The following is a 26711-nucleotide window of genomic DNA, read 5'->3' as shown; positions in this document are numbered from 1 at the left end:
TTCAGCTTTCAGGCTCCTCTCCTGTGGAACCAGCTCCCAATTCTGATCAGGGAGACAGATACCCTCTCTACTTTTAAGATTAGGCTTAAAACTTTCCTTTTCGCTAAGGCTTATAGTTAGGGCTGGATCGGGTGACCCTGGACTATCCCTTGGTTATGCTGCTTTAGACGTAGACTGTGGGGGGGTTCCCATGATGCACTGTTTCTTTCTCTTTTTGCTCTGTATGCATCACTCCGCATTTAATCATTAGTGATCGATCTCTGCCCCCCTCCACAGCATGTCTTTTTCCTGGTTCTTTCCCTCAGCCCCAACCAGTCTCAGCAGAAGACTGCCCCTCCCTGAGCCTGGTTCTGCTGGAGGTTTCTTCCTGTTAAGAGGGAGTTTTTCCTTCCCACTGTTGCCAAGTGCTTGCTCACAGGGGGTCGTTTTGACCGTTGGGGTTTTTCATGATTGTTGTATGGCCTTGCCTTACAATATAAAGCGCCTTGGGGCAACTGTTTGTTGTGATTTGGCGCTATATAAAAAAAAAGTTGATTGATTGATTGATAATTGTTTTGATGTACCAGCAGTCTGATGTTTGAAATGTGTCTCTTCAGGACCTATGTCATTCGCACAGCTCTGAGGTCAGCATCCAGCAGAAGATCTCCACTATCATCAGCTGCTTCATCGACTCGTCCGTGCCCCCTGCCTTGCAGATAGACATCACCGCCGAACAGGCCCGCCACATTCTGGAGAACCGCCGCATGTTGGGCCCGTACATCTTCAGGGAGGCGCAGGTGTGATTCTTGTCAAATAAAATATTTAGAATTTTTGTGTGCTGACACGCCTGCACACTGTCTGCTGCAGGTGACAGTGTTTAATGAACTGCTGAAGCTCTGGTCAGAGTTTCAGGCCCTGAGGAGCAGTGTCCAAGAGGAGCAGCTCCTTCCTCTCCTAGAGGAGAAACGAGGCCAACACAGAGCCAGATTAAGGAGGCGTCGGAGAAAGGAGGAAGAGGAGGAGGAAGAGAGGAGGGCAGTCCAGGTGAGTCGTGGTGATGGAACAATGCTGTTTGGAAAGAATTTAAATAGTTTGTCACTCAGGAAGCAAAATTTCCAAATGTTCTCTTGTTCCAGCTTCACAATGTGAGAACTTGCTGTTTTATTTCACTGCAAATGAAAAATCTTTGAGTTTTGAGCTGTTGGTCAGACAAAACAAGTACTCTGAAAACACCGCTGTGGGCTTTGGCAAACTTTAAGGGGCATTTTTGTTCACTCTTTTTGACATTTTACAGACTGAACAATTTATTGAAAAAAACTGACAGATTAATTTCTGCTGAATGCAGGAAGAGTTGGAGAGGAAAGAGGCCAGTTGGGAAGAAGAGATGGAGGATGAAGGTGATGAGGAAGGAATAGAAAAGGAGCTGATTAGAACTCCGAGTGGAATGCTATTTTCTTTCACGCAGCCAGTAAGGAAACACGTCACCTGAACTCAAACACGCTAAACATGATTTAATCTGCAAGTAATCACCATCATCTCTAGTATAACCCCTGGCAAAAATTATGGAATCACCGGCCTCGGAGGATGTTCATTCAGTTGTTTAATTTTGTAGAAAAAAAGCAGATCACAGACATGACACAAAACTAAAGTCATTTCAAATGGCAACTTTCTGGCTTTAAGAAACACTATAAGAAATCAAGAAAAAAAGATTGTGGCAGTCAGTAACGGTTACTTTTTTAGACCAAGCAGAGGAAAAAATATGGAATCACTCAATTCTGAGGAAAAAATTATGGAATCACCCTGTAAAGTTTCATCCCCAAAACTAACACCTGCATCATATCAGATCTGCTCGTTAGTCTGCATCTAAAAAGGAGTGAACACACCTTGGAGAGCTGTTGCACCAAGTGGACTGACATGAATCATGGCTCCAACACGAGAGATGTCAATTGAAACAAAGGAGAGGATTATCAAACTCTTAAAAGAGAGTAAATCATCACGCAATGTTGCAAAAGATGTTGGTTGTTCACAGTCAGCTGTGTCTAAACTCTGGACCAAATACAAACAACATGGGAAGGTTGTTAAAGGTAAACATACTGGTAGACCAAGGAAGACAAAGTGTCAAGACAGAAAACTTAAAGCAATATGTCTCAAAAATCAAAAAATGTACAACAAAACAAATGAGGAACGAACGGGAGGAAACTGGAGTCAACGTCTGTGACCGAACTGTAAGAAACCGCCTAAAGGAAATGGGATTTACATACAGAAAAGCTAAACGAAAGGCATCATTAACACCTAAACAGAAAAAAACAAGGTTACAATGGGCTAAGGAAAAGCAATTGTGGACTGTGGATGACTGGATGAAAGTCATATTCAGTGATGAATCTCGAATCTGCATTGGGCAAGGTGATGATGCTGGAACTTTTGTTTGGTGCCTTTCCAATGAGATTTATAAAGATGACTGCCTGAAGAGAACATGTAAATTTCCACAGTCATTGATGATATGGGGCTGCATGTCAGGTAAAGGCACTGGGGAGATGGCTGTCATTACATCATCAATAAATGCACAAGTTTATGTTGATATTTTGGACAATTGAAAGGATGTTTGGGGATGATGAAATCATTTTTCAAGATGATAATGCATCTTGCCATAGAGCAAAAACTGCAAAAACATTCCTTGCAAAAAGACACATAGGGTAAATGTCATGGCATAGGGTCAATGTCAATGAGCAGATCTGATTTGATGCAGGTGTTAATTTGGGGGATGAAAATTTACAGGGTGATTCCATAATTTTTTCCTCAGAATTGAGTGATTCCATATTTTTTTCCTCTGCTTGGTCTAAAAAAGTAACCGTTACTGACTGCCACAATCTTTTTTTCTTGATTTCTTATAGTGTTTCTTAAAGCCAGAAAGTTGCCATTTGAAATGACTTTAGTTTTGTGTCATGTCTGTGATCTGCTTTTTTTCTACAAAATTAAACAACTGAATGAACATCCTCCGAGGCCGGTGATTCCATAATTTTTGCCAGGGGTTGTAGTAATAAAAAAATGTCTTCATTAAATATATAGTGACTCCTCACATGTGCCACGAATATATTCTAATATGCCAGATCCAGATAAAAGAAGAAATTCCAATAATAGAGTACACTACAACAATGCACAAAAATCCCAAATTATAGAGCTGATAATACAGAACAAAACATGCAACTTATACTCTGGAAAATACAGTAAATAAAAGATCTGAACAGAATATTAAGCTCATACCCCATTAAGGACATTTCACTGTTAACGTAGTAATGTGTATTAACATGAACACCATTAATAAATGATTCACTTTCACTGTTCACTAATTGATGCTTATCTATTTTTTTAATAGCACACAATAAAACGTGCTATTGAACACACGTACACAGAGGCAAGTGGCCTCTGTGTGTGTGCGTGTGTATGGCTTTGATCATGGGGAAATTGGGGAGAGTTGACATTTGCCGTTTGGTATGCTTGGTTTGTATTTTGGGTTAAGGATGAACACTGCAAAAATGAAAAGTTGATAGCACTAACATTATTGAGGAAATTAGCAATTTTAGCTAAACAGTAAACAATAGCTGTTGTGCTGCAATGCACCATGGGAGTTTGGGGTTTTAAATGTTAAATGTGGTTCATGTTAGTTAGTTGTTAGTGTTGTTAGTGTTATTGATTTATTGTTTTTGTACAACCTCAGTTCCAGTGAATTTGGGACGTTGTGTAAAATGTAAATAAAAACAGAATACAATGATTTGCAAATCCTCTTCAACCTATATTCAATTGAATACACCACAAAGACAAGATATTTAATGTTCAAACTGATAAACTTTATTGTTTTTGTGAAAATATTTGCTCATTTTCAAATGGATGCCTGCAACACGTTTCAAAAAACTGGGACAGTGGTATGTTTACCATTGTGTTACATCACCTTTCCTTCTAACAACACTCAATAAACATTTGGGAACTGAGGACACTTATTGTTGAAGCTTTGTAGGTGGAATTCTTTCCCATTCTTGCTTGATGTACGACTTCATTTGTTCAACAGTCCGGGGTCTCCGCTGTTGGATTTTGCGCTTCATAATGCGCCACACATTTTCAATGGACGACGGGTCTGGACTGCAGGCAGGCCAGTCTAGTACCCACACTCTTTTACTACGAAGCCACGCTGTTGTAACACGTGCAGAATGTGGCTTGGCATTGCCTTGCTGAAATAAGCAGGGACGTCCATGAAAAAGACATTGCTTGGATGGCAGCATGTGTTGCTCCATCCATTGCTGGATGGTCTTTTTCCTCTTTTGTCTGGAGGACACGACGTCCATGATTTCCAAAAACAATTTGAAATGTGGACTCATCAGACCACAGCAGACTTTTCCACTTTGCGTCTGTCCATTTCAAATGAGTTCGGGCCTAGAGAAGGCGGCAGCATTTCTGGATGTTGTTGATGTATGGCTTTCATTTTGCATGGTAGAGTTTTAACTTGCGCTTGTTGATGTAGCGGCGAACTGTGTTAACTGACAATGGTTTTCTGAAGTGTTCCTGAGCCCACGCTGTAAGATCCTTTACACAGTGATGTCTGTTTTTAATGCAGTTCCGCCTGAGGGATCGAAGGTCATGGGCATTCACTGTTGGTTTTCGGCCTTGCCGCTTACGTGTAGAAAGTTCTCCAGATTCTCCGAATCTTCTGATTAGATTATGGACTGTAGATGATGGAATCCCTAAATTACTTGCAATTGAACATTGAGAAACATTGTTCTTAAACTGTTGAACTATTTTTTTCACGCAGTTGTTCACAAAGTGGTGATCCTTGCTCCATCTTTGCTTGTGAACGGCTGAGCCTTTTGGGGATACTCCTTTTATGTCCAGTCATGACACTCACAATTAGTGTCCTCAGTTCCCAAACGCTTATTGAGTGTTGTTAGAAGGAAAGGTGATGTAACACAGTGGTAAACATACCACTGTCTCAGCTTTTTTGAAATGTGTTGCAGGCATCCATTTCAAAATGAGCAAATATTTGCACAAAAACAATAAAGTTTATATTTAGAACATTAAATATCTTGTCTTTGTGGTGTATTCAGTTGAATATAGGTTGAATAGGATTTGCAAATCATTGTATTCTGTTTTTATTTACATTTCACACAACGTCCCAACTTCATTGGAATTGGGGTTGTAGTTCAATTGGTTGAGTCAATTTAGTGAAGTGTTATGTTGCCGTTACCATGAGTGACTTAAGTGTCATGTTGGTACCATAAGTGAAATGTGTAGTCCTTTTAATGTCTTCTGCCACAGTCTCTGTATTTTGGATCCCCACGGGCAACACACTAGTCACTGCATTAATTGTCAGTGTACCTAATTTTAAAGTTTACCAAAATTTAATTCAGAAGTTTCAAGTAATTCGGTGTTCAAGTTCAAGTAATTTGGTGTGTGTGTGTGTGTGTGTGTGTGTGTGTGTGTGTGTGTGTGTGTGTGTGTGTGTGTGTGTGTGTGAGAAAGTAAAAGTACTTCCTCTGAAGAAAAACACTTTACTCACTCTAGATAAGTTGATGGTTTACGTGGGATGATACAGACACTCCCACCTTCAGTACTATGGTTCGTTCACTGTATCAGACTTTTCCAGAATCTGAGATAAAAACATGACCTTTAATTATTTTCTTTAACAGTTGTCTGAAAGCACAACACAAGTGTGATGTTGAAATGCGTCCACGGACCTCAAACTGTAATAATATTCCATCTGTCTCTGCACGTGTTCCCTCAGCTGTCATGGTCTTACTCAAAATACATGGCTGGTCTTAAAAGAGAGGAGGCGCTGTTGAGAAGACAGAGCCCCACTGCCTCTCTCTCCACGGTCTCAGGTACTCGCATGCCTCCTCTCATCTCGCAGGGCTCCACAAATCTCTGCTCCTCTTCAGGCCCAACACAGGAAACCATAACAATGGAATTGCATTCAGTCATTCCCACGCTGAAATCCAAGCAAGACGTCCAAAGCATTAATAATCTGCTGGCAGCTGAAACAAAATCAGCATCAAACTGACCTTTAAATGTCACAACTGTCTCTTTATGTGCAACTCGGGCCAAAACATCCACTTTAGTCTGTCCGTTAACTATCAATGTTCTATGCAGGAGTTATTCCGAGCCCATGCCGCGTGGACATGCTAATGAAGCATGATGCTAACAGAAATGAAGTGAAGCAAATGGTCTTTTAATGAGATGATGGTACAGAAGAGAAACAGGAACAGACGGAGACCGTCACCATTTCCACATGACTGAGTACTTCAGTATACTATGTAGAAATGTGGGAAAGTGTCAAACTTACATCAGTCTGCGGGAACGCCCATAATCAAGTGTTCTCATATTTACCAGTGCAGAGCTCAATGGGCCACCAGGGGGAGCTGTTTGTCATGCATTTTTGTCCATCCAAGATTGTAGAATTGTACAAGCCCCCTTTGGATGCTCCCTTGTTTTCACTCTGGGTCGCCACAGCAGGTCCAAGGTGGATCTGCATGTTGATTTGGCACAAGTTTTACTCTACTGGTGGTTGGCTCTCACTGCGGTATTGTATCACTTCCTGTTCTGGAGCACAGCGGTGTTTTTCTGTATCTGTTAGCTGTTTAATCTGCGCAGTTAGATTGATCTAGTTATCTAGATTACGATTTGTTTCCCAGTGTAATCTTTACGTGCCTTAACTAAAGCACTCCTTCTGCTGAATCACCTCTAAATTATTTACACATTATTCTCTTTGCGTGTTTTTAGGAATCCGCTAGCTTAGCGTAGCTACTAGCTCTTAGCCGATTTAGCATGGCGGATTCTCCTGTCTCTCCCGCACTTTTCTGCTCTGGGTGTGAAATGTTTAGTTATTCCTCGGCCTCCTTTAGCAGTAACGGTACTTGTAATAAGTCAATCAATCAATCAACTTTTTTCTTGTATAGCGCCAAATCACAACAAACAGTTGCCCCAAGGCGCTCCACATTGCAAGGCAAGGCCATACAATAATTATGAAACACAGTCTACGTCTAAAGCAACATAACCAAGGGATGGTCCAGGGTCACCCGATCCAGCCCTAACTATAAGCCTTAGCGAAAAGGAAAGTTTTAAGCCTAATCTTAAAAGTAGAGAGGGCATCTGTCTCCCTGATCTGAATTGGGAGCTGGTTCCACAGGAGAGGAGCCTGAAAGCTGAAGGCTCTGCCTCCCATTCTACTCTTACAAACCCTAGGAACTACAAGTAAGCCCGCAGTCTGAGAGCGAAGCGCTCTAATGGGGTAATATGGTACTACGAGGTCCCTAAGATAAGATGGGACCTGATTATTCAAAACCTTATAAGTAAGAAGAAGAATTTTAAATTCTATTCTAGCATTAACAGGAAGCCAATGAAGGGAGGCCAACACGGGTGAGATATGCTCTCTCCTGCTAGTCCCCGTCAGTACTCTAGCTGCAGCATTCTGAACCAACTGAAGGCTTTTTAGGGAACTTTTAGGACAACCTGATAATGAATTACAATAGTCCAGCCTAGAGGAAATAAATGCATGAATTAGTTTTTCAGCATCACTCTGAGACAAGACCTTTCTGATTTTAGAGATATTGCGTAAATGCAAAAAGGCAGTCCTACATATTTGTTTAATATGCGCTTTGAATGACATATCCTGATCAAAAATGACTCCAAGATTTCTCACAGTATTACTAGAGATCAGGGAAATGCCATCCAGAGTAACGATCTGGTTAGACACCATGCTTCTAAGATTTGTGGGGCCAAGTACAATAACTTCAGTTTTATCTGAGTTTAAAAGCAGGAAATTAGAGGTCATCCATGTCTTTATGTCTGTAAGACAATCCTGCAGTTTAGCTAATTGGTGCGTATCCTCTGGCTTCATGGATAGATAAAGCTGGGTATCATCTGCGTAACAATGAAAATTTAAGCAATACCGTCTAATAATACTGCCCAAGGGAAGCATGTATAAAGTGAATAAAATTGGTCCTAGCACAGAACCTTGTGGAACTCCATAATTAACTTTAGTCTGTGAAGAAGATTCCCCATTTACATGAACAAACTGTAATCTATTAGACAAATATGATTCAAACCACCGCAGCGCAATGCCTTTAATACCTATGACATGCTCTAATCTCTGTAATAAAATTTTATGGTCAACAGTATCAAAAGCAGCACTGAGGTCCAACAGAACAAGCACAGAGATAAGTCCACTGTCCGAAGCCATGAGAAGATCATTTGTAACCTTCACTAATGCTGTTTCTGTACTATGATGAATTCTAAAACCTGACTGAAACTCTTCAAATAGACCATTCCTCTGCAGGTGATCAGTTAGCTGTTTTACAACTACCCTCTCAAGAATCTTTGAGAGAAAAGGAAGGTTGGAGATTGGCCTATAATTAGCTAAGATAGCTGGGTCAAGTGATGGCTTTTTAAGTAATGGTTTAATTACTGCCACCTTAAAGGCCTGTGGTACATAACCAACTAACAAAGATAGATTGATCATATTTAAGATTGAAGCATTAAATAATGGTAGGACTTCCTTGAGCAGCCTGGCAGGAATGGGGTCTAATAAGCATGTTGATGGTTTGGATGAAGTAACTAATGAAAATAACTCAGACAGAACAATCGGAGAGAAAGAGTCTAACCAAATACCGGCATCACTGAAAGCAGCCAAAGATAACGATACATCTTTGGGATGGTTATGAGTAATTTTTTCTCTAATAGTCAAAATTTTGTTAGCAAAGAAAGTCATGAAGTCATTACTAGTTAAAGTTAATGGAATACTCAGCTCAATAGAGCTCTGACTCTTTGTCAGCCTGGCTACAGTGCTGAAAAGAAACCTGGGGTTGTTCTTATTTTCTTCAATTAGTGATGAGTAGAAAGATGTCCTAGCTTCACGAAGGGCTTTCTTATAGAGCAACAAACTCTTTTTCCAGGCTAAGTGAAGATCTTCTAAATTAGTGAGACGCCATTTCCTCTCCAACTTACGGGTTATCAGCTTTAAGCTACGAGTTTGTGAGTTATACCACAGAGTCAGACACTTCTAATTTAAAGCTCTCTTTTTCAGAGGAGCTACAGCATCCAGAGTTGTCTTCAATGAGGATGTAAAACTATTGACAAGATACTCTAACTCCCTTACAGAGTTTAGGTAGCTACTCTGCTCTGTGTTGGTATATGACATTAGAGAACATAAAGAAGGAATCATATCCTTAAACCTAGTTACAGCGCTTTCTGAAAGACTTCTAGTGTAATGAAACTTATTCCCCACTGCAGGGTAGTCCATCAGGGTAAATGTAAATGTTATTAAAAAATGATCAGACAAAAGGGAGTTTTCAGGGAATACTGTTAAGTCTTCTATTTCCATACCATAAGTCAGAACAAGATCTAAAATATGATTAAAGTGGTGGGTGGACTCATTTACTTTTTGAGCAAAGCCGATAGAGTCTAATAATAGATTAAATGCAGTGTTGAGGCTGTCATTCTCAGCATCTGTGTGGATGTTAAAATCGCCCACTATAATTATCTTATCTGAGCTAAGCACTAAGTCAGACAAAAGGTCTGAAAATTCACAGAGAAACTCACAGTAACGACCAGGTGGACGATAGATAATAACAAATAAAACTGGTTTTTGGGACTTCCAATTTGGATGGACAAGACTAAGAGACAAGCTTTCAAATGAATTAAAGCTCTGTCTAGGTTTTTGATTAATTAATAAGCTGGAATGGAAGATTGCTGCTAATCCTCCGCCCCGGCCCGTGCTACGAGCATTCTGACAGTTAGTGTGACTCGGGGGTGTTGACTCATTTAAACTAACATATTCATCCTGCTGTAACCAAGTTTCTGTTAGGCAGAATAAATCAGTACGTTGATCAATTATTATATCATTTACCAACAGGGACTTAGAAGAAAGAGACCTAATGTTTAATAGACCACATTTAACTGTTTTAGTCTGTGGTGCAATTGAAGGTGCTATATTATTTTTTCTTTTTGAATTTTTATGCTTAAATAGATTTTTGCTAGTTATTGGTGGTCTGGGAGCAGGCACCGTCTCTACGGGGATGGGGTAATAGGGGGATGGCAGGGGGAGAGAAGCTGCAGAGAGGTGTATAAGACCACAGCTCTGCCTCCTGGTCCCAACGCTAGACAGTCACAGTTTGGAGGATCCCAAAAAATTGGCCAGATTTCTAGAAATGAGAGCTGCTCCCTCTAAAGTGGGATGGATGCCGTCTCTCCTAACAAGACCAGGTTTTCCCCAGAAGCTTTGCCAATTATCAATGAAGCCCACCTCATTTTTTGGACACCACTCAGACAGCCAGCAATTCAAGGAGAACATGCGGCTAAACATGTCACTCCCGGTCTGATTGGGGAGGGGCCCAGAGAAAACAACAGAGTCCGACATTGTTTTTGCAAAGTTACACACCGATTCAATGTTAATTTTAGTGACCTCCGATTGGCGTAACCGAGTGTCATTACTGCCGACGTGAATTACAATCTTACCAAATTTACGCTTAGCCTTAGCCAGCAATTTCAAATGTCCTTCGATGTCGCCTGCTCTGGCCCCCGGAAGACAATTGACAATGGTTGCTGGTGTCGCTAACTTCACATTTCTCAAAACAGAGTCGCCAATAACCAGAGTTTGATCCTTGGCGAGTGTATCGTCGAGTGGGGAAAAACGGTTAGAGATGTGAACGGGTTGACGGTGTACACGGGGCTTCTGTTTAGGGCTACGCTTCCTCCTCACAGTCACCCAGTCAGCCTGCCTTCCCGACTGCACGGGGTCTGCCAGGGGGGAACTAACGGCGGCTAAGCTACCTTGGTCCGCACTGACTACAGGGGCCTGGCTAGCTGTAGAATTTTCCACGGTGCGGAGCCGAGCCTCCAATTCGCCCAGCCTGGCCTCCAAAGCTACGAATAAGCTGCACTTATTACAAGTACCGTTACTGCTAAAAGAGGCCGAGGAATAACTAAACATTTCACACCCAGAGCAGCAAAGTACGGGAGAGACAGGAGAAGCCGCCATGCTAAAACGGCTAAGAGCTAGTAGCTATGCTAAGCTAGCGGATTCCCAAACAGGGAATCCGACACTAGACAGGCTGTGGAGCAGCACAGGTAACGCACGACAACAGTGCTAAAATAAAATAAAAATCCACTAGACAGGCTGTGGAGCAGCACAGGTAACGCACAACAACAGTGCTAAAAAATAAAATAAAATAAAAATAAAAATCCACAGGACAGGCTGTGGAGCAGCACAGGCAACGCACGACAACAGTGCTAAAACAAAATAAAAATCCACTAGACAGGCTGTGGAGCAGCACAGGTAACGCACGACAACAGTGCTAAAAAATAAAATAAAAATAAAAATCCACTGGACAGGCTGTGGAGCAGCACAGGCAACGCACGACAACAGTGCTAAAACAAAATAAAAATCCACTGGACAGGCTGTGGAGCAGCACAGGTAACGCATGACAACAGTGCTAAATCAAAATCCACTGGACAGGCTGTGGAGCAGCACAGGTAACGCACGACAACAGTGCTAAAACAAAATAAAAATCCACTAGACAGGCTGTGGAGCAGCACAGGTAACGCACAACAGTGCTAAAAAATAAAATAAAATAAAAATAAAAATCCACTGGACAGGCTGTGGAGCAGCACAGGCAACGCACGACAACAGTGCTAAAACAAAATAAAAATCCACTAGACAGGCTGTGGAGCAGCACAGGTAACGCACGACAACAGCGCTAAATAAAAATCCACTGGACAGGCTGTGGAGCAGCACAGGTAACGCACGACAACAGCGCCAAAAAAATAAAAAAATAAAAATAAAAATCCACTGGACAGGCTGTGGAGCAGCACAGGTAACGCACGACAACAGTGGTAAAAAATAAAATAAAAATCCACTGGACAGGCTGTGGAGCAGCACAGGTAACGCACGACAACAGTGCTAAAAAATAAAATAAAAATCCACTGGACAGGCTGTGGAGCAGCACAGGTAACGCACGACAACAGTGCTAAAAAAAAAAAAAATAAAAAATAAAAAAAATAGTAATAAAATAAAAATCCACTGGACAGGCTGCGGAGCAGCACAGGTAACACACGACAACAGTGGTAAAAAATAAAATAAAAATCCACTAGACAGGCTGTGGAGCAGCACAGGTAACACACGACAACAGTGCTAAAAAAAAATAAAATCAAAATCCACTGGACAGGCTGTGGAGCAGCACAGGTAACGCACGACAACAGTGCCAAAAAATAAAATAAAAATCCACTGGACAGGCTGTGGAGCAGCACAGGTAACGCACGACAACAGTGCCAAAAAACAAAACAAAAATCCACTGAACAGGCTGTGGAGCAGCACAGGTAACACACGACAACAGTGGTAAAAAAATAAAATAAAAATCCACTGGACAGGCTGTGGAACAGCACAGGTAACGCACGACAACAGTGCTAAAAAATAAAATAAAAATCCACTGAACAGGCTGTGGAGCAGCACAGGCAACGCACGACAACAGTGCTAAAACAAAATAAAAATCCACTGGACAGGCTGTGGAGCAGCACAGGTAACGCACGACAACAGTGCTAAATCAAAATCCACTGGACAGGCTGTGGAGCAGCACAGGTAACGCACGACAACAGTGCTAAAACAAAATAAAAATCCACTAGACAGGCTGTGGAGCAGCACAGGTAACGCACAACAGTGCTAAAAAATAAAATAAAATAAAAATAAAAATCCACTGGACAGGCTGAGGAGCAGCACAGGCAACGCACGACAACAGTGCTAAAACAAAATAAAAATCCACTAGACAGGCTGTGGAGCAGCACAGGTAACGCACGACAACAGCGCTAAATAAAAATCCACTGGACAGGCTGTGGAGCAGCACAGGTAACGCACGACAACAGCGCCAAAAAAAAAATAAAATAAAAATAAAAATAAAAATCCACTGGACAGGCTGTGGAGCAGCACAGGTAACGCACGACAACAGTGGTAAAAAATAAAATAAAAATCCACTGGACAGGCTGTGGAGCAGCACAGGTAACGCACGACAACAGTGCTAAAAAATAAAATAAAAATCCACTGGACAGGCTGTGGAGCAGCACAGGTAACGCACGACAACAGTGCTAAAAAAAAAAAATAAAAAATAATAATAATAATAAAATAAAAATCCACTGGACAGGCTGCGGAGCAGCACAGGTAACACACGACAACAGTGGTAAAAAATAAAATAAAAATCCACTAGACAGGCTGTGGAGCAGCACAGGTAACACACGACAACAGTGCTAAAAAAAAATAAAATCAAAATCAAAATCCACTGGACAGGCTGTGGAGCAGCACAGGTAATGCACGACAACAGTGCCAAAAAATAAAATAAAAATCCACTGGACAGGCTGTGGAGCAGCACAGGTAACGCACGACAACAGTGCCAAAAAACAAAACAAAAATCCACTGAACAGGCTGTGGAGCAGCGCAGGTAACACACGACAACAGTGCCAAAAAATAAAATAAAAATCCACTGGACAGGCTGTGGAGCAGCACAGGTAACACACGACAACAGTGGTAAAAAATAAAATAAAAATCCACTGGACAGGCTGTGGAACAGCACAGGTAACGCACGACAACAGTGCTAAAAAATAAAATAAAAATCCACTGAACAGGCTGTGGAGCAGCACAGGTAACGCACGACAACAGTGCTAAAAATAAAATAAAAATCCACTGGACAGGCTGTGGAACAGCACAGGCAACGCACGACAACAGCGCTAAAATAAAATAAAAATCCACTGAACAGGCTGTGGAGCAGCACAGGTAACACACGACAACAGTGCTAAAAAATAAAATAAAAATCCACTGAACAGGCTGTGGAGCAGCACAGGTAACACATGACAACAGTGCTAAAAAATAAAATAAAAATCCACTGAACAGGCTGTGGAGCAGCACAGGTAACACAAGACAACAGTGCTAAAAAATAAAATAAAAATCCACTGAACAGGCTGTGGAGCAGCACAGGTAACACACGACAACAGTGCTAAAAAATAAAATAAAAATCCACTGAACAGGCTGTGGAGCAGCACAGGTAACACACGACAACAGTGCTAAAAAATAAAATAAAAATCCACTGGACAGGCTGTGGAGCAGCACAGGTAACACATGACAACAGTGCTAAAAAATAAAATAAAAATCCACTGAATAAGTGTAGCTTATTCGTAGCTTTGGAGGCCAGGCTGGGCGAATTGGAGACTCGGCTCCGCACCGTGGAAAATTCTACAGCTAGCCAGGCCCCTGTAGTCGGTGCGGACCAAGGTAGCTTAGCCGCTGTTAGTTACCCCCTGGCAGATCCCGAGCAGCCGGGAAAGCAGGCTGACTTGGTGACTGTGAGGAGGAAGCGTAGCCCTAAACAGAAGCCCCGTGTACACCGCCAACCCGTTCACATTTCTAACCGTTTTTCCCCACTCGACGACACACCCGCCGAGGATCAAACTCTGGTTATTGGCGACTCTGTTTTGCGAAATGTGAAGTTAGCGACACCAGCAACCATAGTCAATTGTCTTCCGGGGGCCAGAGCAGGCGACATTGAAGGAAATTTGAAACTGCTGGCTAAGGCTAAGCGTAAATTTGGTAAGATTGTAATTCACGTCGGCAGTAATGACACCCGGTTACGCCAATCGGAGGTCACTAAAATTAACATTAAATCGGTGTGTAACTTTGCAAAAACAATGTCGGACTCTGTAGTTTTCTCTGGGCCCCTCCCCAATCAGACCGGGAGTGACATGTTTAGCCGCATGTTCTCCTTGAATTGCTGGCTGTCTGAGTGGTGTCCAAAAAATGAGGTGGGCTTCATAGATAATTGGCAAAGCTTCTGGGGAAAACCTGGTCTTGTTAGGAGAGACGGCATCCATCCCACTTTTGATGGAGCAGCTCTCATTTCTAGAAATCTGGCCAATTTTCTTAAATCCTCCAAACCGTGACTATCCAGGGTTGGGACCAGGAAGCAGAGTTGTAGTCTTACACACCTCTCTGCAGCTTCTCTCCCCCTGCCATCCCCTCATTACCCCATCCCCGCAGAGACGGTGCCTCCTCCCAGACTACCAATAACCAGCAAAAATCTATTTAAGCATAAAAATTCAAAAAGAAAAAATAATATAGCACCTTCAACTGCACCACAGACTAAAACAGTTAAATGTGGTCTATTAAACATTAGGTCTCTCTCTTCTAAGTCCCTGTTGGTAAATGATATAATAATTGATCAACATATTGATTTATTCTGCCTTACAGAAACCTGGTTACAGCAGGATGAATATGTTAGTTTAAATGAGTCAACACCCCCGAGTCACACTAACTGTCAGAATGCTCGTAGCACGGGCCGGGGCGGAGGATTAGCAGCAATCTTCCATTCCAGCTTATTAATTAATCAAAAACCCAGACAGAGCTTTAATTCATTTGAAAGCTTGACTCTTAGTCTTGTCCATCCAAATTGGAAGTCCCAAAAAGCAGTTTTATTTGTTATTATCTATCGTCCACCTGGTCGTTACTGTGAGTTTCTCTGTGAATTTTCAGACCTTTTGTCTGACTTAGTGCTTAGCTCAGATAAGATAATTATAGTGGGCGATTTTAACATCCACACAGATGCTGAGAATGACAACCTCAACACTGCATTTAATCTATTATTAGACTCTATTGGCTTTGCTCAAAAAGTAAATGAGTCCACCCACCACTTTAATCATATCTTAGATCTTGTTCTGACTTATGGTATGGAAATAGAAGACTTAACAGTATTCCCTGAAAACTCCCTTCTGTCTGATCATTTCTTAATAACATTTACATTTACTCTCATGGACTACCCAGCAGTGGGGAATAAGTTTCATTACACTAGAAGTCTTTCAGAAAGCGCTGTAACTAGGTTTAAGGATATGATTCCTTCTTTATGTTCTCTAATGCCATATACCAACACAGTGCAGAGTAGCTACCTAAACTCTGTAAGTGAGATAGAATATCTCGTCAATAGTTTTACATCCTCATTGAAGACAACTTTGGATGCTGTAGCTCCTCTAAAAAAGAGAGCTTTAAATCAGAAGTGCCTGACTCCGTGGTATAACTCACAAACTCGTAGCTTAAAGCAGATAACCCGTAAGCTGGAGAGGAAATGGCGCCTCACTAATTTAGAAGATCTTCACTTAGCCTGGAAAAAGAGTCTGTTGCTCTATAAAAAAGCCCTCCGTAAAGCTAGGACATCTTTCTACTCATCACTAATTGAAGAAAATAAGAACAACCCCAGGTTTCTTTTCAGCACTGTAGCCAGGCTGACAAAGAGTCAGAGCTCTATTGAGCTGAGTATTCCATTAACTTTAACTAGTAATGACTTCATGACTTTCTTTGCTAACAAAATTTTAACTATTAGAGAAAAAATTACTCATAACCATCCCAAAGACGTATCGTTATCTTTGGCTGCTTTCAGTGATGCCGGTATTTGGTTAGACTCTTTCTCTCCGATTGTTCTGTCTGAGTTATTTTCATTAGTTACTTCATCCAAACCATCAACATGTTTATTAGACCCCATTCCTACCAGGCTGCTCAAGGAAGCCCTACCATTATTTAATGCTTCGATCTTAAATATGATCAATCTGTCTTTGTTAGTTGGCTATGTACCACAGGCTTTTAAGGTGGCAGTAATTAAACCATTACTTAAAAAGCCATCACTTGACCCAGCTATCTTAGCTAATTATAGGCCAATCTCCAACCTTCCTTTTCTCTCAAAAATTCTTGAAAGGGTAGTTGTAAAACAGCTAACTGATCATCTGCAGAGGAATGGTCTATTTGAAGAGTTTCAGTCAGGTTTTAGAATTCATCATAGTACAGAAACAGCATTAGTGAAGGTTACAAATGATCTTCTTATGGCCTCGGACAGTGGACTCATCTCTGTGCTTGTTCTGTTAGACCTCAGTGCTGCTCTTGATACTGTTGACCATAAAATTTTATTACAGAGATTAGAGCATGCCATAGGTATTAAAGGCACTGCGCTGCGGTGGTTTGAATCATATTTGTCTAATAGATTACAATTTGTTCATGTAAATGGGGAATCTTCTTCACAGACTAAAGTTAATTATGGAGTTCCACAAGGTTCTGTGCTAGGACCAATTTTATTCACTTTATACATGCTTCCCTTAGGCAGTATTATTAGACGGTATTGCTTAAATTTTCATTGTTACGCAGATGATACCCAGCTTTATCTATCCATGAAGCCAGAGGACACACACCAATTAGCTAAACTGCAGGATTGTCTTACAGACATAAAGACATGGATGACCTCTAATTTCCTGCTTTTAAACTCAGATAAAACTGAAGTTATTGTACTTGGCCCCACAAATCTTAGAAACATGGTGTCTAACCAGATCCTTACTCTGGATGGCATTACCCTGACCTCTAGTAATACTGTGATAAATCTTGGAGTCATTTTTGATCAGGATATGTCATTCAAAGCGCATATTAAACAAATATGTAGGACTGCTTTTTTGCATTTACGCAATATCTCTAAAATCAGAAAGGTCTTGTCTCAGAGTGATGCTGAAAAACTAATTAATGCATTTATTTCCTCTAGGCTGGACTATTGTAATTCATTATTATCAGGTTGTCCTAAAAGTTCCCTAAAAAGCCTTCAGTTAATTCAAAATGCTGCAGCTAGAGTACTGACGGGGACTAGAAGGAGAGAGCATATCTCACCCATATTGGCCTCTCTTCATTGGCTTCCTGTTAATTCTAGAATAGAATTTAAAATTCTTCTTCTTACTTATAAGGTTTTGAATAATCAGGTCCCATCTTATCTTAGGGACCTCGTAGTACCATATCACCCCAATAGAGCGCTTCGCTCTCAGACTGCAGGCTTACTTGTAGTTCCTAGGGTTTGTAAGAGTAGAATGGGAGGCAGAGCCTTCAGCTTTCAGGCTCCTCTCCTGTGGAACCAGCTCCCAATTCAGATCAGGGAGACAGACACCCTCTCTACTTTTAAGATTAGGCTTAAAACTTTCCTTTTTGCTAAAGCTTATAGTTAGGGCTGGATCAGGTGACCCTGAACCATCCCTTAGTTATGCTGCTATAGACGTAGACTGCTGGGGGGTTCCCATGATGCACTGTTTCTTTCTCTTTTTGCTCTGTATGCACCACTCTGCATTTAATCATTAGTGATCGATCTCTGCTCCCCTCCACAGCATGTCTTTTTCCTGGTTCTCTCCCTCAGCCCCAACCAGTCCCAGCAGAAGACTGCCCCTCCCTGAGCCTGGTTCTGCTGGAGGTTTCTTCCTGTTAAAAGGGAGTTTTTCCTTCCCACTGTAGCCAAGTGCTTGCTCACAGGGGGTCGTTTTGACCGTTGGGGTTTTACATAATTATTGTATGGCCTTGCCTTACAATATAAAGCGCCTTGGGGCAACTGTTTGTTGTGATTTGGCGCCATATAAAAAAATTGATTGATTGATTGATTGAAGTTTTACACCAGATGCCCTTTCTGATGCAACCCCACATTACATGGAGAATGAGCGGGGATGGGGTTTGAACCAGCAACCTTCTGCACTAGAAACAAGCACACTTGACCACGAGCAACATGTAAAAATGGCTGAACCTGTATATTCTACAAACGTCAGGATGTACCAGAGAAAGTACTTTCTGGGTACAATAAAAGTTGTTAAGCGTTATCAGTGAATGTATTGAAAATGTCACCATCCAAAACTAATGAGTGAAACATCATATCCAATATATTTGTGTTGATTAATAAGACATTTTATTTAAAGAAACAAAGAAAAGGGAAAATACATTGTAACTGTTACAATGGCCTAAGCAGTGTTTGAGTCTGCTTGAGGTTTCTTCCTCAGTATCATCAGAGGGACTTTTTCCTTACCTCTGTTGCCTGTGTGCTTGCTCTAGGGGTTGGTAAGGTTTGACCTTACTTGTTTGAAGCACCTTGAGGCAGCTTTGTTGTGATTTGGTGTTATAAAAAATGTACAGTAATAAATTGAAAAATAAATTGTATATATCAGATTTTGTATAACAGATTTTCTCTCACATTGGACAAAATGTCCCGTCCCATCCCAATGCATTTCACTTAAAAAAACCCTCACATGTTCCAGACAGAGCAGTCTGGATGTGTGCAGTTGCAATAGAGGTACAAAAGAAAGTTTAGCATGGATACTCACCGATTTGAGTAAAGTGGGTACCATATTTCCATGATTAAAAGCCTGGGGGTTTATTCTTTTCAAATCGTGTTCAGACGCGGCACCTAAACAAGGCAGACCATAATTTAAGGCCGGTGATTCCTAACAAAATGCCGCTTGCTGTCTGCACTGTAATGTGGTGTTAAGTTTCACACATATCCCTGGGTGTGATGACCCAAAGACAACCCCTTTAGGTCAGAGCTCTCTGCGTGGCTGTGAACCCTCTCCATAGCCTGAGGCGCACCTGCTAAACGATGGAGACTGCGAGGGCTGTGATTGGTCATCTTTCCGGTTTCAATCCTTCCTCTCCCATCATATTTTAATAGCTTTTGTAGTGCGCACAGAGTTTACATTTTGATCTTGGCTCAAATATGTTTGGCAGAAAAGTCCGCGAATATGACCAACTTTACAACACTGAGTCGGGACAAAAAATGCTCAGATGACCCGCACTTCATGGAGGGAAATTGCACATTACCGTAACATTAGTTTGGAGGTTGATGAGTGTATAAAGACGTGGAGCTCGTTGAGGGACAAATTGATCCAGAAAAAGCCACTGTTCCTGCTGTAAATTGCATAAAGAAGGGATAGAGAACTTCAAAAGAACTTCACGCGTACATCTACATCATTGCATGGCCACAGAGTATGGTGGTGGAGTTGTAGAAACATAAATCAGGTTTTAGTATTTTAAGGTACTCAGCGGACTCCAAAGAGTGACTCGACCAAATGTAATCTTTTTCAGGCACATGATGGCCAGTGCTTACTTAAGGCAGGTGTTAATTTTTTTCAAACAAAGTTTTGAGCCGGCCATTAAATGAGGCAGGTCCCGATTCAAGGTCAGGCATTTAATCAAGGAAATACATAAGACTAATGGATGCCGGGGATTCCCCGTAGATCGTTTGGCGCCTCCCGACTGTAACTAATCTTTACATACAGTAGTGTTCAGAATAATAGTAGTGCTATGTGACTAAAAAGATTAAGCCAGGTTTTGAGTATATTTCTTATTGTTACATGGGAAACAAGGTACCAGTAGATTCAGTAGATTCTCACAAATCCAACAAGACCAAGCATTCATGATATGCACACTCTTAAGGCTATGAAATTGGGCTATTAGTAAAAAAAAAGTAGAAAAGGGGGTGTTCACAGTAATAGTGGCAGCTGCTGTTGATGCTACAAACTCAAAACTATTATGTTCAAACTGCTTTTTTGGCAATCCTGTGAATCACTAAATTAGTATTTAGTTGTATAACAACATTTTTTCATGATTTCTTCACATCTGCAAGGCATTAATTTTGTTGGTTTGGAACCAAGATTTTGCGGGTTTAACTAGTGTGCTTGGGGTCATTGTCTTGTTGAAACACCCATTTCAAGGGCATGTCCTCTTCAGCATAAGGCAACATGACCTCTTCAAGTATTTTGACATATCCAAACTGATCCATGATACCTGGTATGCGATATATAGGCCCAACACCATAGTAGGAGAAACATGCCCATATCATGATGCTTGCACCACCATGCTTCACTGTCTTCACTGTGAACTGTGGCTTGAATTCAGAGTTTGGGGGTCATCTCACAAACTGTCTGCGGCCCTTGGACCCAAAAAGAACTATTTTACTCTCAGCAGTCCACAAAATATTCCTCCATTTCTCTTTAGGTAACTTCAGATAAAACTGAAGTTATTGTACTTGGCCCCACAAATCTTAGAAACATGGTGTCTAACCAGATCCTTACTCTGGATGGCATTAACCTGACCTCTAGTAATACTGTGAGAAATCTTGGAGTCATTTTTGATCAGGATATGTCCTTCAATGCACATATTAAGCAAATACACTCAACAGAAATATAAACGCAACACTTTTGGTTTTGCTCCCATTTTGTATGAGATGAACTCAAAGATCTAAAACTTTTTCCACATACACAATATCACCATTTCCCTCAAATATTGTTCACAAACCAGTCTAAATCTGTGATAGTGAGCACTTCTCCTTTGCTGAGATAATCCATCCCACCTCACAAGTGTGCCATATCAAGATGCTGATTAGACACCATGATTAGTGCACAGGTGTGCCTTAGACTGCCCACAATAAAAGGCCACTCTGAAAGGTGCAGTTTTGTTTTATTGGGGGGGGGATACCAGTCAGTATCTGATGTGACCACCATTTGCTTCATGCAGTGCAACACATCTCCTTCGCATAGAGTTGATCAGGTTGTCAATTGTGGCCTGTGGAATGTATGTGCACTCCTCTTCAATGGCTGTGCAAAGTTGCTGGATATTGGCAGGAACTGGTACACGCTGTCGTATACGCCGGTCCAGAGCATCCCAAACATGCTCAATGGGTGACATGTCCGGTGAGTATGCCGGCCATGCAAGAACTGGGACATTTTCAGCTTCCAAGAATTGTGTACAGATCCTTGCAACATGGGGCCGTGCATTATGCTGCTGCAACATGAGGTGATGTTCTTGGATGTATGGCACAACAATGGGCCTCAGGATCTCGTCACGGTATATCTGTGCATTCAAAATGCCATCAATAAAATGCACCTGTGTTCTTCGTCCATAACAGACGCCTGCCCATACCATAACCCCACCGCCACCATGGGCCACTCGATCCACAACATTGACATCAGAAAACCGCTCACCCACACAACGCCACACACGCTGTCTGCCATCTGCCCTGGACAGTGTGAACCAGGATTCATCCATGAAGAGAACACCTCTCCAACGTGCCAAACGCCAGCAAATGTGAGCATTTGCCCACTCAAGTTGGTTACGACGACAAACTGGAGTCAGGTCGAGACCCCGATGAGGACGACGAGCATGCAGATGAGCTTCCCTGAGACGGTTTCTGACAGTTTGTGCAGAAATTCTTTGGTTGTGCAAACCGATTGTTTCAGCAGCTGTCCGAGTGGCTGGTCTCAGACGATCTTGGAGGTGAACATGCTGGATGTGGAGGTCCTGGGCTGGTGTGGTTACACGTGGTCTGCGGTTGTGAGGCTGGTTGGATGTACTGCCAAATTCTCTGAAACGCCTTTGGAGACGGCTTATAGTAGAGAAATGAACATTCAATACACGAGCAACAGCTCTGGTTGACATTCCTGCTGTCAGCATGCCAATTACACGCTCCCTCAAATCTTGCGACATCTGTGGCATTGTGCTGTGTGATAAAACTGCACCTTTCAGAGTGGCCTTTTATTGTGGGCAGTCTAAGGCACACCTGTGCACTAATCATGGTGTCTAATCAGCATCTTGGTATGGCACACCTGTGAGGTGGGATGGATATCTCAGCAAAGGAGAAGTGCTCACTATCACAGATTTAGACTGGTTTGTGAACAATATTTGAGGGAAATAGTGATATTGTGTATGTGGAAAAAGTTTTAGATCTTTGAGTTCATCTCATACAAAATGGGAGCAAAACCAAAAGTGTTGCGTTTATATTTTTGTTGAGTGTATGTAGGACTGCTTTTTTGCATTTGCGCAATATCTCTAAAATTAGAAAGGTCTTGTCTCAGAGTGATGCTGAAAAACTAATTCATGCATTTATTTCCTCTAGGCTGGACTATTGTAATTTATTATTATCAGGTTGTCCTAAAAGTTCCCTGAAAAGCCTTCAGTTAATTCAAAATGCTGCAGTTAGAGTACTGATGGGGACTAGAAGGAGAGAGCATATTACACCCATATTGGCCTCTCTTCATTGGCTTCCTGTTAATTCTAGAATTTAATTTAAAATTATTCTTCTTACTTATAAGGTTTTGAATAATCAGGTCCCATCTTATCTTAGGGACCTCATAGTACCATATCAAAGCTTTCAGGCTCCTCTCCTGTGGAACCAGCTCCCAATTCAGATCAGGGAGACAGACACCCTCTCTACTTTTAAGATTAGGCTTAAAACTTTCCTTTTTGCTAAAGCTTATAGTTAGGGCTGGATCAGGTGACCCTGAACCATCCCTTAGTTATGCTGCTATAGACGTAGACTGCTGGGGGGTTCCCATGATGCACTGTTTCTTTCTCTTTTTGCTCTGTATGCACCACTCTGCATTTAATCATTAGTGATCGATCTCTGCTCCCCTCCACAGCATGTCTTTTTCCTGGTTCTCTCCCTCAGCCCCAACCAGTCCCAGCAGAAGACTGCCCCTCCCTGAGCCTGGTTCTGCTGGAGGTTTCTTCCTGTTAAAAGGGAGTTTTTCCTTCCCACTGTAGCCAAGTGCTTGCTCACAGGGGGTCGTTTTGACCGTTGGGGTTTTACATAATTATTGTATGGCCTTGCCTTTCAATATAAAGCGCCTTGGGGCAACTGTTTGTTGTGATTTGGTGCTATATAAAAAAATTGATTGATTGATATCACCCAAATAGAGCGCTTCGCTCTCAGACTGCAGGCTTACTTGTAGTTCCTAGGGTTTGTAAGAGTAGAATGGGAGGCAGAGCCTTCAGCTTTCAGGCTCCTCTCCTGTGGAACCAGCTCCCAATTCAGATCAGGGAGACAGACACCCTCTCTACTTTTAAGGTTAGGCTTAAAACTTTCCTTTTTGCTAAAGCTTATAGTTAGGGCTGGATCAGGTGACCCTGAACCATCCCTTAGTTATGCTGCTATAGACTTAGACTGCTGGGGGGTTCCCATGATGCACTGAGTGTTTCTTTCTCTTTTTGCTCTATATGCACCACTCTGCTTGTAATCATTATTGATTGATCTCTGCTCCCCTCCACAGCATGTCTTTTTCCTGATTCTCTCCCCTCAGCCCCAACCAGTCCCAGCAGAAGACTGCCCCTCCCTGAGCCTGGTTCTGCTGGAGGTTTCTTCCTGTTGAAAGGGAGTTTTTCCTTCCCACTGTCGCCAAGTGCTTGCTCACAGGGGTTCGTTTTTGACCGTTGGGGTTTTTCTGTAATTATTGTATGGCTTTTGCCTTACAATATAAAGCGCCTTGGGGCAATTGTTTGTTGTGATTTGGCGCTATATAAATAAAATTGATTTGATTTAGGCCAGTTGATGTGTTCTTTGGCAAATTGTAACCTCTTCTGCACGTCTTTTATTTAACAGAGGGACTTTGCGGGGGATTCTTGGAAATAAATTAGCTTCACACAGGTGTCTTCTAACTGTCACAGCACTTACAGGTAACTCTAGACTGTCTTTGATCATCCTGGAGCTGATCAATGGGTGGATGATTAATGGATCAATTCTTCTATCCATGGTTGTTTTCCAATTTCTTCCACGCGTCTGGTTTTTTTGTAGATGAACAGCCTATAAATTTGCACCTGCGTATAAGTTTTCCCCTCTCCAATCAACGCTTTAATCAAACTACACTGTTCTTCTGAACAATGTCTTGAACGTCTCATTTTCCTCAGGCTTTCAAAGAGAAAAGCATGTTCAACAGGTGCTGGCTTCATCCTTAAATAGGGGACACCTGATTCACACGTGTTTGTGCCACAAAATTGACGAACTCACTGACTGAATGCCACACTACTATTATTGTGAACACCCCCTTTCTCCTTTTTTTTTTTACTAATAGCCCAATTTCATAGCCTTAAGAGTGTGCATATCATGAATGCTTGGTCTTGGATTTGTGAGAATCTACTGAATCTACTGGTACCTTGTTTCCCATGTAACAATAAGAAATATACTCAAAACCTGGATTAATCTTTTTAGACACATAGCACTACTATTATTCTGAACACTACTGTACATATAACAGATTTTGTCAATTTTATACATATAGCAGCTTTTGATAACGGACAAATTTAGCTGGTCCAGCTGAATCCATTATATACGAGTTTTACTGTATATAATGAACTGACATTTGCCTTTTGGCATGCTTATGTATTTATATACATGTATGCACACAACAAAAATGTTTATGCAGCACTTTTGTTTTTGCTGCCATTTTTCATGAGCTGAACTCAACAATCTAAAACATTTTCTATATACACAAAAGACCCATTCCTCTTAAATATTGTTCGGAAATCTGTCTAAATCTATCTTAGTGAGCACTTTTCCTTTGCTGAGATAATCCATCCCACCTCACAGGTGTGGCATATCAAGATGCTGATTAGACAGCATGATTATTACACAGGTGTGCCTTACGTTGGCTACAATAAAAGGCAACCCAATTCAAAGGAGACATGCCGCTTTTAACAACCTGGACCTTATTTCTGGCATAAAATACCGTTGTTTACTCACCAATATGTGGTGTCATTATTAATCCACAGTTCAAACGATGTGTTATGTTTAAATCTGATGCAAACATTTTTCTTCTTCTACTGAGGTGGATTAGAACTTTTTGTGGTACACAGCACCAACTACTGGACAGGAGGAACCTAGCAGTCAATATGACTCACTGATTTCAAAATGCAGCTCTTTTCAACCAGACGTGTGGTGCCGTGACATGTCAATCATCTGTGTCCAGTCAAATTTCAGGGGAGTCCAGCGCAACCCTGGCCTCTGCTCTAGCTCCACCCATGCCAGGAAGTGTTCAACATTTGACATTTCTTGTTTCACTGTGGACTCCAAATTTGGCACTTCCTGTTTCAGTGTGAACTTGTCACTGAGGTTCCGCGAGATTCCACGGGATCTCGTCTGTCAATACAGGAAATGTCGATGCAGGAAGTGTTTGACATTTGACATTTCATGTTGTACTGTGGTCTCAAAATTTGTCACTTCTTGTTTTGGACTCCCTGGACCATAGAGCCAGTTTTGCCCCAGTGCACAGCGCATCGCTCGTATAGCTTTTTCTAATAAATGTGATTTGTGCTGTTGGTATTTTATTGTCCTGTTGTTTCTGATGTAATGCAGCTATTAATTTGTTTGCTTCCTGCAGACTCGTCGTCCTCAACCTGCTGTCTGCAGTCAGCGGACAGCAAACGCAGCCGTCGACAGTCAGTCCTTCACAACCGTAAGTCAGACAGAAAGGCTGCTTTCAGATAAAAAGTTCTGAAACCAGCTGTTAAAACCTGTAGGACACAGTGGTCTCTGTTTTGACAAAAATGTTTAATACACTGACTTTAATATCAGAAATACAGCTTTGGTTCATAAATGTATATTTACAAATATTATACTGTGGTGTGAATATTATTTTTCAGGAGAATCTGCAATCTTAAATTGAAACCAAAGTTTTGTAACTTGGAGCAGAATTGATGCAAAATGGAGTTGATGCAATGTTTGAGGTTGTTTTTATAATTTTAAACAAAATGTAGAGAATGCAATTTCAAAACTTTGATACAACTGTTGCACAGCTTATCACAAGCTTTTTAAATAAGGACTTGAATTTAGAGATTTATAAGTAATTGGTAATTCTTTTCCAATTAATTAGAAAATTTGTATTCATTTAAAAATATAAATGTGATCATGTTGATGAGAATTGAAAGATCTAAATGTTCCTGTAACAAACCATTCATTCCTATTTTGATTAAAGAAATATGACTAGTCTACGTAGTCTATAGTATTTGAAATTTGTGTGTAGTTTGTAATTTTCTTACAGATGGAACTGATTTGTTCAGTCAGACTGTCAAACCTGGAGCGATATTTTGATAAGTTTGATCTACTTCTGATCCGTATTGC

General features: G+C 41.4%; 1 protein-coding gene across 1 annotated transcript in view; it reads left to right on the top strand.

The window, feature by feature from the left end:
* The window catches only part of LOC117513198 (regulator of G-protein signaling 22), a 107853-nt gene extending 81570 nt beyond the window's left edge, over nucleotides 1-26283 (top strand). The window contains exons 20-24 of the mRNA XM_034173494.1: nucleotides 597-776; nucleotides 847-1023; nucleotides 1325-1447; nucleotides 5750-5846; nucleotides 26234-26283. Coding sequence (XP_034029385.1) covers nucleotides 597-776; nucleotides 847-1023; nucleotides 1325-1447; nucleotides 5750-5846; nucleotides 26234-26256 — 600 coding nt within the window. The 3' untranslated portion in view covers nucleotides 26257-26283. The remainder of the gene's footprint in view (nucleotides 1-596; nucleotides 777-846; nucleotides 1024-1324; nucleotides 1448-5749; nucleotides 5847-26233) is intronic.
* The last annotated feature ends 428 nt before the right edge of the window (nucleotides 26284-26711 follow it).

This window comes from Thalassophryne amazonica, chromosome 7, assembly GCF_902500255.1.
Source record: "Thalassophryne amazonica chromosome 7, fThaAma1.1, whole genome shotgun sequence".
Lineage (NCBI taxonomy): Eukaryota > Metazoa > Chordata > Actinopteri > Batrachoidiformes > Batrachoididae > Thalassophryne > Thalassophryne amazonica.
This window is presented reverse-complemented; position numbering and strand designations above follow the sequence as displayed.